Source organism: Ahaetulla prasina, chromosome 1 (assembly GCF_028640845.1).
Source record: "Ahaetulla prasina isolate Xishuangbanna chromosome 1, ASM2864084v1, whole genome shotgun sequence".
Classification (NCBI taxonomy): domain Eukaryota; kingdom Metazoa; phylum Chordata; class Lepidosauria; order Squamata; family Colubridae; genus Ahaetulla; species Ahaetulla prasina.
Window position 1 is genome coordinate 99,271,740 of NC_080539.1, and position 16,520 is coordinate 99,288,259.

At 40.4% G+C, this 16,520-nt stretch overlaps 1 protein-coding gene across 1 annotated transcript in view; it reads left to right on the top strand.

Annotated features, from left to right (window-relative positions):
* The first annotated feature begins 5,484 nt into the window (after positions 1–5,484).
* SHPRH (SNF2 histone linker PHD RING helicase) overlaps positions 5,485–16,520 on the top strand; it is a 75,672-nt gene continuing 64,636 nt past the window's right edge. Inside the window, exons 1-4 of the mRNA XM_058170188.1 lie at positions 5,485–5,753; positions 9,513–10,176; positions 11,772–11,901; positions 16,218–16,433. Of these exons, the coding sequence (XP_058026171.1) occupies positions 9,538–10,176; positions 11,772–11,901; positions 16,218–16,433 (985 nt within the window). The 5' untranslated portion in view covers positions 5,485–5,753; positions 9,513–9,537. The remainder of the gene's footprint in view (positions 5,754–9,512; positions 10,177–11,771; positions 11,902–16,217; positions 16,434–16,520) is intronic.

Genomic DNA, 16,520 nt, shown 5'->3' on the forward strand with positions numbered 1-16,520 from the left:
ACTGAATGGGTGGTCATAATTCGAGGATGACTATATTTTGCTGAAACAGAGTATATATGGTGGCTGTCTCGGCCACCATTTGGGTACCAGGATGATTAACTCCCATTTTGGCAGAACATCCTTGTTGTGATCCATGAGGGTTTTTTCTTCTTTTCTGATATTGATTAAATGAATATAAACAACACAGACTGTTCCAGAATTTAGCAGCATAGTAAATAAATGAATTGTAGAAACAGTCACAATTCATTGGATTTATTTATTTATTTATTTAATTTATTTATTTATCGTATTTTTATACCACCCTTCTCCGAGGACTCAGGGTGGTGTACAGCATAGATAAAACATAGATATCAAAAAAATTTTAAATACAATATTCAATTAAAAATCTGATTCAATAAGCTAAATATTAAAATTACTGAGTAAAAGTTACTAAATAAATTAAGCCCCTTAAAAACCCCACTAAAAACCCCTCAAATTAAAATTTATCATTAGGCCAGCCCTGCTTGGTGAAAGAAGAAGGTTTTGAGCTCGCGTTTAAAGGTCCGTAGATCAGGGAGAAGACGTAGTCCCACAGGTAGATCATTCCACAGGGCCGGAGCCCCCACAGAGAATGCTCTTCCCCTGGGGGCCGCCAGCCGACATTGGTTGGCCGACGGCACCCTAAGGAGGCCCTCCCTGTGAGAGCGCACTGGTCGATGGGAGGTAACTGACGGCAGCAGGCGGTCCCGTAGATATCCCGATCCCATGCCATGGAGCGCTAGGTTTCTTCAGAAGATAGTTATAATGTTATCTGTACCCATAGGTGGAAAAAAACTCACACTTGGGAAACAGGCTGTTTTAATTTTTTCAGAATAACTTTAGAGTACGCTAGGTAGACAGATCTGGCCCACAGGGCTGGCCTGGAAATATCAAAGGACTGGCCTGTGGTGCCTCTGCCGGCCAAAACGGGCTGTGGGAGGGCCGAATGTGGCCTCCTTGGCCCGTTTTCAGTCTCCACGGCCTCCTACAGCACTCTGCTGGTCAAAAGCGTACTGCACAGAGGCCCTCCCGGCCCCCCACATGGCCTGTTTTTGGCCTACCTGGCCTCCAGCAGCACTCTGTTGGCCAAAAACAGGCCTCATGGGACCTCCATGCGGCCCACTTTTGGCTGGCAGAGTGCAGTTGGAGGCTAAGGACGCTGAAAACGGGATGCCCGGGGGTCTCATGGGGCCTCTGCATGGCCCATTTTGGCTGCCAGGGTGCTGCAGGAGGCGTCCGTCCTGTCTCCTCCTGCCCTCGCTGGCCCACAGAGAACTACAATGCTGATCCGACCCTCAAAGAAATCCCATTTGATACCCTGGCCTAGAGTCAATAAGGACCAAGGTGCAGGTTAGTTATTTATTAATTTGTATCCTGCTTTTATTGTTGTTACAAATAACTCCAGGCGGCAATATCCTAATACTATTTTGCCCACAATGTGTTGGGCTAAGAGAAAGTGATTGGTCCCAAAATCTTATAGTTGGCTTTCACGGCTAAGGTGAAACTTTAACTCACAGTCTCTTGGTTTCTAGCCTGGTGCCTTAACCATTTGACCAAACTGGAATAAGGACAACTAAAGAAAGAAGAAATGGAATACAAATAATATTATTTGCCTTCAGTCTTTTAAGAATCATCGAAGATTCTGATGAATATGCGGCAAGGGAGAACAAACTTTCAACTGGTGAAGTTAATTGTGATTGCAGAAAGATATATTTGATGGTCCTCAATTTGTCTCAAAACTGTGGTGAATAGCTTCGACAAAGCCATGGTTTAACCTTGCTCTGGTGACTACATAGACATGTCCATTTGATTCTCTTGGCAAAAATACAGAAGTGGTTTGCAATGGTTTTCTTCCAGATCTTCCTTTTTCAACTGCCCAGTCTAGACTACAAGTCTGGGATTTTCTAGTTTTAATCAACTCTGACCTGCTTAGCCTTTTAAATAGCAACCAAGCCAAGGGATTTGTACGTTATAAAAAGGATTCTTTCTCCGTGTATTTTTTTTCCAAAAATTTGCAGAATGTAAATTTGGGTGGCAAAACAACTTGGTTGCCAAGATTCAAATTCCGGCCTCTGTCCTTAACATATTCTCAGTAGATAGCATAAAAACTCCATCTCAGATGTTAGTGGGTTGCTATCAGTCAAAGACGCAATGGATGAAATAGAAAAACAGTCTGACCTGGATTACAATAGATCCATTTGTTGCTTTTAGGATTGACAATGATGCCATATGGATAGTTGAAAGGGTTATGAATACTTACATCATACTTGAGCTCCATTCTATTTCTAGCATTGCTCAGAATTGAAAGTTACAATCTATTTGCTCTCCAGTAAGAATTTAGTAAAATATATTTCTTACACTATCATGCTTAATTTCTCATCTTTAAGGCTGTCATACATAATAATAATAATAATTTAATTTCTTTACCGCCCTTCTCCCGAAGGACTCAGGGTGGTTTACAGCCAGATAAAAACACAATTATACATATAACCCAAAAATTTAAAACCTGTTAAAAAACTGATTCAATTTGGCCAATATAAAATTTTAAAACAATAATAAAATTGGTGCTGACCAATTGGCCCCCATCTTCACCCATATTTTCAATAAATCACTAGAGATGTGCTATGTTCCTTCTTGCTTCAAACGCTCTACCATCATCCCAGTGCCGAAGAAGCCCACCATCAAGGAACTGAATGACTACAGACCAGTTGCTCTAACATCTGTAGTCATGAAAACCTTTGAAAGGCTAGTGCTTTCCTACCTGAAAACCATCACGAATCCGCTCTTAGACCCCTTGCAATTTGCATACCGAGCAAATAGATCAACAGATGATGCTGTTAATATGGCTCTGCACTACATCCTACAACATCTTGAGTCTCCAAAGACCTATGCAAGGGTCCTTTTTGTAGACTTTAGTTCAGCATTCAATACCATCATTCCAGACATTCTTCTAACTAAGCTAAACCAGCTACAGGTACCGGAACAGACTTGTAAGTGGATCACAAGCTTCCTAACAAACAGGAAGCAGCAGGTGAAGCTAAGCAAGATCACATCAAATACCTGTACAATTAGCACAGGGCCCCCCCAAGGCTGTGTGCTCTCCCCACTTCTCTTCTCTCTGTATACCAATGACTGCATCTCCAATGATCCATCTGTTAAGCTACTGAAGTTCGCAGATGACACAACAGTGATTGGTCTCATTCGAGACAATGACGAATCCGCATATAGACGAGAGGTCGAGCGACTAGCCTTGTGGTGCAACCAAAACAATCTGGAACTGAACACACTCAAAACCGTAGAAATGGTGGTAGACTTTAGGAAAAACCCTTCCATACTTCCACCTCTCACAATACTTGACAACACAGTATCAACAGTAGAAACCTTCAAATTTCTGGGTTCTATCATATCGCAAGATCTCAAATGGACAGCTAACATCAAAACATCATTAAAAGGACAACAAAGAATGTTCTTTCTGCGCCAACTCAGTAAGCTCAAACTGCCCAAGGAGCTGCTGATCCAATTCTACAGAGGAATTATTGAGTCTGTCATTTGCACCTCTATAACTGTCTGGTTCGGTTCTGCAACCCAACAAGAAAAACACAGACTTCAGAGAATAAATAATTGCTACCAACTTGCCTTCCATTGAGGACCTGTATACTGCACGAATCAAGAAGAGGGCCGTGAAAATATTTGCAGATCCCTCGCATCCTGGACATAAACTGTTTCAACTCCTACCCTCAAAACGACGCTATAGAGCACTGCACACCAGAACAACTAGACACAAGAACAGTTTTTCCCCAAAGGCCATCACTCTGCTAAACAAATAATTCCCTCAACACTGTCAGACTATTTACTGAATCTGCACTACTATTAATCGTTTCATAGTTCCCATCACCAATCTCTTTCCACTTATGACTGTATGACTATAACTTGTTGCTGGCAATCCTTATGATTTATATTGATATATTGATCATCAATTGTGTTGTAAATATTGTACCTTGATGAACGTATCTTTTCTTTTATGTACTGAGAGCATATGCACCAAGACAAATTCCTTGTGTGTCCAATCACACTTGGCCAATAAAATTCTATATTATATTAAAACTATAATAAACCCCTATTAAAATTACTATTACTTTAAGCCAGCCCTGCGCGGCTAAACAAAAACGTCTTCAACTCACGATGGAAGGTCCGGAGGTCAGGGAGTTGTCGTATCCCTGGAGGCAGCTCATTCCAGAGGGCAGGTGCCCCCACAGAGAAGGCCCTCCCCCTGAGGGTCACCAGTCGACATTTGTTTGACTGACGGCACCCTGAGGAGGCCCTCATACCAGTGAATACATGATTCACTGGTATGAGAAAACAGCTCAATATAATCTCCTATCAGTAACTGTCTGAAAAATTAAAGGAACAAAAAATATAGCTAAATGAATCATTTCCATCTTACCCTGGGAATAAGCACAAACCGGTGATGCTTTCATGGCATGTTCTTGAGGGAAAAATGGCAGGATGGCACTGCGGAGGAAGTGTTTTGGATATTAACACAGGATGTACAGTGCTGTGTTGACAGGCGAAGAAAAACTCAGTCTGTTCACATTTTCATTGTACATGTAAAATATGTTAAGACACCTGTGTGGTTCAGAGCTGCATGTACTAAGTTGGTAAGAGACTCTTTGAGGAAAGGAAATTGGCATCACACTAAGTATCACATCACACTTTTCCATTCCAAGTGGAAAAACCTGAGCTTACCTAAATTTCTTGCAATGATGCATTCCAAAAACAATGTGGACAAAATCAATTCATCAAATCCATATGATGTAATGATTATAGGATTGGGTTCAATGCCATTGCCAGCTACTAAAATCATTCATTCACTAAACTCACACTTGCCTGTATCAATCTCCTACGATCTTTTGTAAGGATAAAAAGTGGGTATGTGTAAAGTTTGAATTTGCACGGAAAGAATTGGCAGGATAGGAATAATGCACGAATGTAAAAATCTTGTTAAATTTCTGCTCGCGCGCTGGGTGTGTTGTTTTTTTGGCAATTGATTTCTCACAATGCTTGTCTAATTTCTCCTCCTGGATTTTTCCATAGCCTCCCATTCAAATATTAAATAAGTCCGACCACGCTTATGGCTTTTTCGAGACGTACAGATATTTGAGTACATTTCAGCTCTGTAAAAAGGCACACAGGGCACAATCGCAACGGAACAAGCGACTTCTTCCCGGAGATGCCTCCGCCTTTTAGCTCGCGGCGGAACGAAACGGCGTTAAATTCAAACCTTCTACCACAAAAACAAAAAACAAACAAACAAAAAAAAACAAAAAACGACAGGAGGCTCAGCAGCAGCTCGCCCCCCACCTCGCCCCCCCCCCACACCAAAGCGACATTCTCCCGGACGGCTGGGCGCGCGAGAGCGCGCACGACCCAGCACGCTGCGGCGTCACTTCTCCGGCGCCCGCGCGCCAGCCGGTGAGGGCGGGGCCTGCCTGGGCCTTTGCTGCCTATCGGTTGGCTTATACCTGCTGGCTTTGGTTTCGCGTGGGGGAGGGGGGAGGGAGAAGGGGGCGTTCGTTGGTATGCCTCCTCCTCCTCCTCCTCCTCCTCCTCCCCCCCTCCTCCCGCGGTGACCCGTTCGGAGGCGGTTGGTCGGTTACGACGGGCTCGGGCGCAGTTTCCTGAAGGAACATCCAGAAAGGGAGCGCGGCTTTCGCGCAAGCTACTCGAACCGTCAGGTACGTTGGTCCGAGGAGCATCTCTCGGCGGCTTCGTTTCGCCTCCTTCCGGTGCTTCCCCCCACTAGCAGCGGCCCCGAAGCCTTTGTATCCCCCCCATCCTTCCAACCGCCGCCTCCGCCGCCTTCTGTTGTCTTCGTATCTCCCGGCGGTTCTTCCCTGCCCCTCTGCCTCTCAGTGTCTGCGGAAAGAGGAGAATCATCTCTTCGGTTCTTCGTTGTGTACCAGCCTTCTTTGCATTCCTGCAGTGCAGTGAAAGGACAGCCGCCTCGGTCTCGACGGGGCCCTGTGAAGTTGACTTGAAATAAGCGTGTTGTATTCTCGCCCGTCCCTTCGGATGTGATGCAAACATCTACTTAAGAATCATAATTTAAAACAGAGCTTATTACTTTTAAGAACTTTTTTAAAAATTCGGTTGATGCTTATGTTGTGATCAATTGTACTGCATTTAGCTGTGGGTTCATGATAAACAACTACTTCGTTGTTATTACAGTTGCACAAGGGATTAGGGAAGGTAGCTTAGATGCGGATGGAGCCAAGGATTGCAGCAGGCAGATTCATGTTAAATTGAACTTGGAAGTAACGAAAATAAAGGCCAAAGGTGCAGTGGTTGGATTTTTACAACATTACAAAAGTTGCCTCATCAGCGTCATCCAGGTCATGGTTGTCCCGAAGGTGCTTTTTCAAGAGGCAACTGAACTTTTGTCGCTTTTCTTTGAAGATATTTTGCTTCTCATCCAAGAAGCTTCTTCAGCTCTGGCTGGATGTTGGGGCATGGAAGGATTTATACTCCTTGCAAACAACTGGTCATTTGCATTTTTTTTAGTGAAAAAATAATGCATCTTGTTGCTTTCACTAAAAGAATACAAATGACCAGCTGTCTGCAAGGAGTATAAATCCTTCCATGCCACAACATCCAGAGCTGAAGAAGTTCTTGGATGAGAAGCAAAATGTCTTCAAAGAAAAGCGACAAAGTCCAGTTGCCTCTTGAAAAAGCACCTTTGCTTCTTCAGCCTACTCTTTTTGTGGTTTTCGGTAGAAGTCTACTACACAGAAAAGACAAAACAGAATGAAAGACTTTTCAAGGTTGCTGATGCAAAGCAGATATAAACCCAATTGTTTGAGGCCATATTGTGTCTCAGCAGCATACCTTTAAAAAGTGAAACCAAGTGACTTTAGTTGTCTAGTGAGTGGATAGCCGATTAAACCTATAAATAAATAAGATCAGTAAGTAAATCAGTAAGACAGATTGTAAATTGGAGTGAAAATATGGTGAAAAGCTTTAAAAGTTAGCAAGGATTGGAGGCTTTAGCAACACACATTTGTACATTTCACAATTGTTTCGTCACCTTTAGGAAACAACTTTTTAATTTTATAAACGATATTACATAAATGACTGAGAAAATATAAGAAAGAATTTGAACACTTAAGAAACCACCATTCAACATGGCCTCTTAAACATTTAGTCTCAAAAAAATCAAATGGTAATTATGTCTTAAGAGTGACAAAATGTAGTGCTTTTTTGATCCAATAAAAACAAAAGCAGAAGAATTGACTAGTTTTTGATATTATTTCAAATTCTTACTACTTCAAATTCTCTCTCTTCCTCCCTCCCCCCTGTCTCTCTCTCTCTCTCTCTCTCTCTCTCTCTCTCTCTCACACACACACACACACACACACACTTAAAGATAGTAATGCTATCTTATGGAGTTGAAAATGTATCTGGAAAAGATAAATGCCAAAAGCACATGTAATCAAAAGTTTTTTAATGTATTGCCTTTGATAATGGATTTCCATGTTTTCTGAAGCAGTGTCCTAGAGCAGTGGTCACCAACCAGTGAGAAAATTTTGGTGGTCCGCAGAAAAATTATTTGCATTTTTATATTGCACTAAATACTATTTATCTTTTAAAAATTCGGTTGATGCTTATGTTGTGATCAATTGTACTGCATTTAGCTGTGGGTTCATGATAAACAACTACTTCGTTGTTATTACAGTTGCACAAGGGATTAGGGAAGGTAGCTTAGATGCGGATGGAGCCAAGGATTGCAGCAGGCAGATTCATGTTAAATTGAACTTGGAAGTAACGAAAATAAAGGCCAAAGGTGCAGTGGTTGGATTTTTACAACATTACAAAAGTTGCCTCATCAGCGTCATCCAGGTCATGGTTGTCCCGAAGGTGCTTTTTCAAGAGGCAACTGAACTTTTGTCGCTTTTCTTGAAGATATTTTGCTTCTCATCCAGCTTCTTCAGCTCTGGCTGGATGTTAGCATGGAAGGATTTATACTCCTTGCAAACAACTGGTCATTTGCATTTTTTTTAGTGAAAAAATAATGCATCTTGTTGCTTTCACTAAAAGAATACAAATGACCAGCTGTCTGCAAGGAGTATAAATCCTTCCATGCCACAACATCCAGAGCTGAAGAAGTTCTTGGATGAGAAGCAAATGTCTTCAAGGAAAAGCGACAAAGTCCATTGCCTCTTGAAAAGCACCTTTGCTTCTTCAGCCTACTCTTTTGTGGTTTTCGTAGAAGTCTACTACACAGAAAAGACAAAACAGAATGAAAGACTTTTCAAGGTTGCTGATGCAAAGCAGCCATAAACCCAATTGTTTGAGGCCATATTGTGTCTCAGCAGCACACCTTTAAAAAGTGAAACCAAGTGACTTTAGTTGTCTAGTGAGTGGCTAGCCCATTAAACCTATAAATAAAATAAGATCAGTAAGTAAATCAGTAAGACAGATTGTAAATTGGAGGAAAATATGGTGAAAAGCTTTAAAGGTTAGCAAGGATTGGAGGCTTTTGCAACACACATTTGTACATTTCACAATTGTTTCGTCACCTTTAGGAAACAACTTTTTAATTTTATAAACGATATTACATAAATGACTGAGAAAATATAAGAAAGAATTTGAACACTTAAGAAACCACCATTCAACATGGCCTCTTAAACATTTAGTCTCAAAAAAATCAAATGGTAATTATGTCTTAAGAGTGACAAAATGTAGTGCTTTTTTGATCCAATAAAAACAAAAGCAGAAGAATTGACTAGTTTTTGATATTATTTCAAATTCTTACTACTTCAAATTCTCTCTTCCTCCCTCCCCCCTGTCTTTCTCTCTCTCTCTCTCTCTCTCTCTCTCTCTCTCTCTCACACACACACACACACACACACACACTCTTAAAGATAGTAATGCTATCTTATGGAGTTGAAAATGTATCTGGAAAAGATAAATGCCAAAAGCACATGTAATCAAAAGTTTTTTAATGTATTGCCTTTGATAATGGATTTCCATGTTTTCTGAAGCAGTGTCCTAGAGCAGTGGTCACCAACCAGTGAGAAAATTTTGGTGGTCCGCAGAAAAATTATTTGCATTTTTATATTGCACTAAATACTATTTATCTTTTTAAAAATTCGTATTAGTGGTCTGTGGGATTTAAAATTATGAATTTAGTGGTCCCTGAGGTCCAAAAGGTTGGTGACACCTTTCCTAGAAACCATAAGATGTATTCATTCTGATATACTTCGGAAAGTAAAGTAAGAAAGCAATTTCTCTGAATCCGTGAAAAGACTAGCTTTTTCGCAGATGGGAAGTTCTGATGCTGAACCCCCAAGTGAACAGGATTGGAGGGGGGGAAGGTTTATTGCTAAAAGGTATATCTAAAATAAATCGTTGGCCAATGTTCCAGATTCTTATTAAATCAAAATATAACACTCCATTCAAGAACCTAAGTTGACTGGTATTTTTATCTGTTACAGCTTTTAGCAGTGGTGAAATATCAAAATGAGTCGCCGTCGAAAGTGTGCTCCTCCCATGAGGATGAATGAAGAGAAAAAGAAGCAACTCTGCTGGAATATGCATGATGACCAGAAAAATGATATGTTAGATGTTGATGTCATGGATGAAGACCATCCTGTTGCTGGTACAAGTTCATCTTCTGCTGTACCTGTTGTGATAAATGATGATAGTGGGGATGAAGACTTTACTCACAAAAAAAAGAACACCAAATCCTCAAATTTCTCCACAGTCATAGATGAAGCAGAAGATTCTTGTCATCCATTGCTATCTGTAGCCATACAGCTAAATATTTTGATACTTCCTTATCAGCCTGATCCTCCCTGGAAAACTTTGCTTGGAGAATTTACACTCCAGCTTCTTCCTGAACAACATTTAAGTAACAATATTCAGAAAAAAGGGCTGACCTTGATGACAGCAGAATTTAGTGATCATCTGCATCTTCTCGTCCATGCAAATGATAATATAAAGGTGGACAAAGGGGAAGAATCATTACAGAGTACTTACGACTTAGATGTTTTAGTTGAATCATCTTTAAATAATGAAATTATGGAAAATTTAATGTGGCTGCAGAAGAAAAAAATAATTGTACTGTATCAAAGATCTGGAGATACCCATTCTGTAAAGGTAGTCAATTTATATAATTAATAGCATATACTGCTGAATATATTTGAAATTAAGAATATATAGAAAGGTGCCTGAATAGAATATTGTAACTAATATCTTTTACATGAAAAGTACATGAAAAATATGTTAGTATCAAAGACAGGAATCTTTCCTTCAGTTCAATTTATTCTATATGCATAATAGATTTTACTAGATTTTATTCTTTTGCAGGATCTATTAACTAGCATCTCTGAATAAAATGTTAATTATACCACCTAAAATAATGAAAAGATTTGCCCCAGCATATCTTAGAGAGTACAGTTTTCATATGTTTTAAATTTTCTGTTGGGATGTGCAAATGAAATTTCCTTCCTGTAGAGGAACTATTCAGATAGTTCTGTAACTTATTATCCAGATTTATACCTTGTGTATTTCTTTAAACTTGAGGAATTCTTTCCTTGCAAATTGGCTTCTAATTGGAATCTATACTAAATAAATTAATTAGTGTATGTTTGCGTGTATAGCATTAAATAACCAATGGTAAATCACAAATATAAGCTACTAACTAATTAAAAAGGAAATGCTTTTGATATAGCCATATTGTTATAAACAATTCTTTTACCAAATCATTAACATCTTTTTAATTTAGCAGATTTTTTTAAAAGTTAAACTGAACAAGCCATATTTTATCTATACTGTAAGTTAATTATTAGCTTTTCTAACGTTTTCTGTAATTTCTGTTTCACTCCCTCAATACTACTACTGCATTTCATTGAAACTGTGAAACAGCTTATTTATTTTTCCTACTCTGCTGGTTTAAATACCACCTATAGAGATTATTATATCATGGAAAAGGAAATGCAAATCATTGATTATATTATTAATTACAGTGTTTTATGAATACCTGTTTGGTTATTTAATTATGAGCCTCCTTCACTAAATGTATTTAGCCTTTAGTTATCTTCATCCAGGATTCACAAGACTATTTGCCTCATTAATAGGATATGCCCAGCTTTCTTTTCCCTTGCAGTTAATAATTGGAATATAGTTCCTTGCGAATCGCAAATAATAGTTATGATTTCAATTTTTAGGAAAATATTAAAATATATTATAACTAATAAAGGAGAATATTTGTGGCTCAGGGTTGAAATAATGGGTCCTTGGTACTCTCTGAGCTTGTTTGATCTCTAAGACCACCCCCATCAACACTGGTAGGTAAGTCACTAGAATATAAACTGATAGCAAACTGCATTCCTTACTAGCATTGATGATGTTGCCTAGTTTGGGTAATGAAACTTCTGCAAGAAAACAAGCCAGTTCAGAAAGCACCAGGGACCTCTCATATCATTATAACTTAGCCTGTTAAATTACTATTTTTAATGAACCATTGTCTAACTTGATATCCCTTTCATTATGAAATATATTACTTCCCATATTCCAACGAGTCTTGATGAATTGTTTTAAGAATTGGTTCAGTATATTTGAATATGATTTCATTTGTTGTTATTTTTATTCTTCTATGCTTATTTCCTAGTTATATTAAATTACTTTTTCCACATTTTATTGTATATTCTAAAGTTTGTTTAAACTTTTTTTCATGAACATTTAATTCACAGGTTGGAATATATCTTCTTGAACTTGGCATAAGTAAGTTAGAATTCCTTAGCGATGGTGGGGGAAGAATAAGAAAGGCCAATCAACTCCTTCAGAAACTGATGGAAAAATTTTATCATTTTGTAATTCCAGGTAATTAAATTTTTCAGACCAGATCCTTAAAAATGTTTTTATGAATGACATTATCACTTAATTATGAATTCTGGCAGAATCTGTGCCATTGTTTGTTTGCCAGTTTTCTCTATATTATGTTAGGTTTTGGCCATTTACTTCAAATTCTTTTAAGAATGGCAGCCTTTGGTCAATTCTTCAATATAAATTTAGCATAAGTTGGTTGCTACGAAGATGCTTGCCTTTCTGCCCCTAAAATCAGTATGCAGGTAAGTTTGAGTTAGGGTAAGATTTACAGCATTATTACTGTTATAAAATCCTAAGAAAAAGGAAATGAGTGAAGAAGTACTTTGTAGACAGTACTCCATTCCTCTTAGCTAGTCTAGTACTACCACTTGTGGCACATAAGAAATTAAAGAGAATGAACTAGATATATTTGGAATAGTGAGAATATTCTTACATACAGTTTGTAATGTTATCATTAGTTTGGAGGTTTCATTGTAGAAGTGTGTGTAATCTTACACATCATTTGGGAGTCAGGTAGCCTTCCAAATCTAAATAAATCCCATTCAGCAATCAACCTTCAACTTTATATTCAAACAAAGATTCTCTAATTCAAGCCTATTTACTTTATTGTACACTTTTAAGGAGAAATCAGTCCCGTATCCCTTCCACGCGATCAAATATTGGAAACGACCCTTTAGCCAGCGAGAGTCTCGTGCGCTGTGGACTTCAGATTCCTCAGATCCGTCCTCAGCGACAGTGACGGTGCTGTTGGGCACCGAAGGGGACTCGGTGTGGCCTCAGGAACCAGAAGGGACCGTGAAAACGGGTGGATCCGCATGGATCGTGGCAGGGTCAGTCGGTAGGCTACCGGGTTGATGACTGCCTCGACAGGAACGGGCCGATGAATCGGTGGTCCAACTTCTTTACCGGGCGGTCGGACGGGAGGTGTTTGGTGGAGAGCCACCCGGTCTCCAACTGCCAGCGGGGCGTTGCCCGTCGGGAGCGGTCGGACGTTTGTCCTCCTTTGCCCGATTCAGCTGCTGGCGTACCAACTGTTGGACCGCATGCAATTCCGTCAGGAAGGTCTGCGTTCGGGAACAGGAGAGTCGGTGGTGCCAGAGGAAGAGCGCGGATGGTACCCACATTGGCAAAGAACGGGTCATCTGGTAGAGGTGTGCTGAGAGTTGTTAAAAGCAAACTCCGCCAGGGACAGGTAGTCGGCCCAGTTGTCCTGTTGCTGGTTGATGAAGCAACGGAGATACTGTTCCAGTATACCGATGACCTTCTCTGTACCCCGTCGGTCTCCGGATGGTGCGATGACGACAGACATACCTGCACCTCCAACGCGCCATCAGGCTCTTCCAGAAGCGGGCTGTGAACTGAACTCCACGGTCCGAAACCACCCTGTCCGGTAGACCATGGGCGGAAGATGTGCTGCAGAAAGAGACGGGCGTTTTGCGGCTGTGGGCAGTCCGGCGGCATGGGATGAAGTGTGCCATCTTGGTGAGCATGTCCACCACCACCAGCACCGTGGTGAACCCAGAGGCGGCGGCAGGTCTGTCAGGAAATCCATAGAGATCGCCCCAGGGTCTGTCGGGTGTCGGCAAGGGCTGGAGGAGCCGGGAGGGGCCCCGTGGCGGTCTTGGCTTGCCGGCACGGTACGCAGGATGTCACGTAGGCATGTATATCATGCCGCACTCGGGCCACCAAAGGTCCGTGTCACCAGGTGGAGGTCTTGAAGAACCCAAAATGTCCTGCTGCAGGGTTGTCGTGGCACTGGGTCATGACGAGGGCTCGGAGTGGTCCTGTGGGCACATATAATCGCCCAAACTTGAGTAAGTCCTCCTCCAAGGTCCAAGGAGGCGTGGGGCCCACCTCCGCTCTCCTTTGCTGCGACCAGGCGTCCTGGCGCTGCGCCTCGCACCTGGGCCCGCAAGTCCACTGGCTCGTGCTGCGGCCAAGGCTTCTGCCGCAGCACTGTCCCAAGAAGGTCGGGAACATCTCAGGCTGCCCAGAAAACTTATCCGCACGGTTATCGGGCACTTGCGGCGAGGAGGAGGAGGGAGGATGGGGGCTGCAGGCACATTCCTGGCAGCAAGTTGGCCTGCCAAGTGAGCCACTTGCTGCTGGAGCTGTTGATTAGCCGTAGCTGCTCTAACTGCTGCTGTACCTGCTGCTGATCCATCTTTGGTGGAAGATGTTTTAGTCAGGTCTCGGACAAAATGTTCTGTTTCCCTTCCCCCAATACTCCCAGCAAAGAGTCCGTCAGAGGCCTTCTTTTTTTTCCTTTTATTTACATAGATACATGTCCTGGCCACGTCTACCCACGGGCCTGCCAAGTTTCTGGAGATAACGAGGAAATTATAGATAAGGCCAGAATTACTCACGAATATATTCTTCCCTCCAGGAATTAGCTTGCGCCAAATTCATTGCTTTGTCCGAGACAAAAAACCAGGAAGTCCCGCCTCCTATTTATAGTCTCTGCAGATGTCACTGCATGACAATTATGACTTGGCTTTGTCCCAACTCTTCCGCTGCTGCGCACGCCGATCAAGCCTTCGTAACCTTGCGTCCCTCCAAAACTGTTCTTGGGGCGTTGCCAAATCAGAAGAAGGCCCGGGAGAATCAGGCCTTGCCGACCCCTCCCTTTGAGTGGGTGCCAGGGAGGGAGAGGGCTCAAGAGAAGCAGGGCTTGCCAGGTCTTCTCCCTCATTTTCTGAATCATCCGAGTCCAGGAGTCTGGGTCCAGGAACCTGGGTCACAACACATATCATTATAACTTAGCCTGTTAAATTACTATTTTTAATGGACCATTGTCTATGATATCCCTTTCATTATGAAATATGTTACTTCCCATATTCCAACGAGTCTTGATGAATTGTTTTAAGAATTGGTTCAGTATATTTGAATATGATTTCATTTGTTGTTATTTTTATTCTTCTATGCTTATTTCCTAGTTATATTAAATTACTTTCCCCACATTTTATTGTATATTCTAAAGTTTGTTTAAACTTTTTTTCATGAACATTTAATTCACAGGTTGGAATATATCTTCTTGAACTTGGCATAAGTAAGTTAGAATTCCTTAGCGATGGTGGGGGAAGAATAAGAAAGGCCAATCAACTCCTTCAGAAACTGATGGAAAAATTTTATTATTTTGTAATTCCAGGTAATTACATTTTTCAGACCAGATCCTTAAAAATGTTTTTATGAATGACATTATCACCTAATTATGAATTCTGGCAGAATCTGTGCCATTGTTTGTTTGCCAGTTTTCTCTATATTATGTTAGATTTGGGCCATTTACTTCAAATTCTTTTAAGAATGGCAGCCTTTGGTCAATTCTTCAATATAAATTTAGCATAAGTTGGTTGCTACGAAGATGCTTGCCTTTCTGCCCCTAAAATCAGTATGCAGGTAAGTTTGAGTTAGGGTAAGATTTACAGCATTATTACTGTTATAAAATTCTAAGAAAAAGGAAATGAGTGAAGAAGTACTTTGTAGACAGTACTCCATTCCTCTTAGCTAGTCTAGTACTACCACTTGTGGCACATAAGAAATTAAAGAGAATAAACTAGATATATTTGGAGTAGTGAGAATATTCTTACATACAATTTGTAATGTTATCATTAGTTTGGAGGTTTCATTGTGGAAGTGTGTGTAATCTTACACATCATTTGGGAGTCAGGTAGCCTTCCAAATCTAAATAAATCCCATTCAGCAATCAACCTTCAACTTTATATTCAAACAAAGATTCTCTAATTCAAGCCTATTTACTTTATTGTACACTTTTTAAAAATAGATCAAGTTCAGTAAACTAACTTTCTCAGTGGACAGCGGAGTAACAAGAATCTGGACTGTGCCTTCTGCCCAGCAAAAAGCCATACTACCACTTTTCCAATTCTTTAAATCTCTCAGTCAAGATTCAGTTAAGTTGACTTAACATTTCAGTCAAGATGCTGCCAAATGCATTCCCAGCCACACTTAGTTCTCTTTATCTAGTTTTAGGATTTGTGGGGAAAACTGACAACGTTTTAGGTCATATTTATAGAGAAATATTGAAAATTCAATATTCAGTTGGGTTCACAAACTTAAACACTACCATATATTTCTTGTAGTCAATTCACAACATTATTGTTTCATCAGACATTTGTTCGTATATTTGCGTTTTGAGGTGTTGTTTTCTTATCCCTTTTGAAAGCCTGGAAGCATTGTTGTAATAAATTATTATGTTTTTAATATGCAGATATTTTTTTCAACTTTTTATTTCTTATGTACTTTAAAAATATTTATAATGTTACTAATAGTCAATAACATTACACATTTTTTAGACATTCTGGAAGAAGATGAGGAATCTGATAGAGATATAGAACGGCAAAATATTGAAGAGCTTTATGACTATGTGAGGCATGTACACCAAAAAGAGTTACATTTTTTAAAGGAAAATGTACAACATTCTGCATTGATTCCTGTTCTCAGGCCATATCAAAGTGAGGCTGTAAATTGGATGCTGCAACGTGAGAACTTTAGAAATATACCTGCCAATGGTAAGTATCTCAAAATAGCAAGATGAATACATATATATTGAACATATTAATAGTAGAATACATGATCATGTATTATAAGGAGGTTGC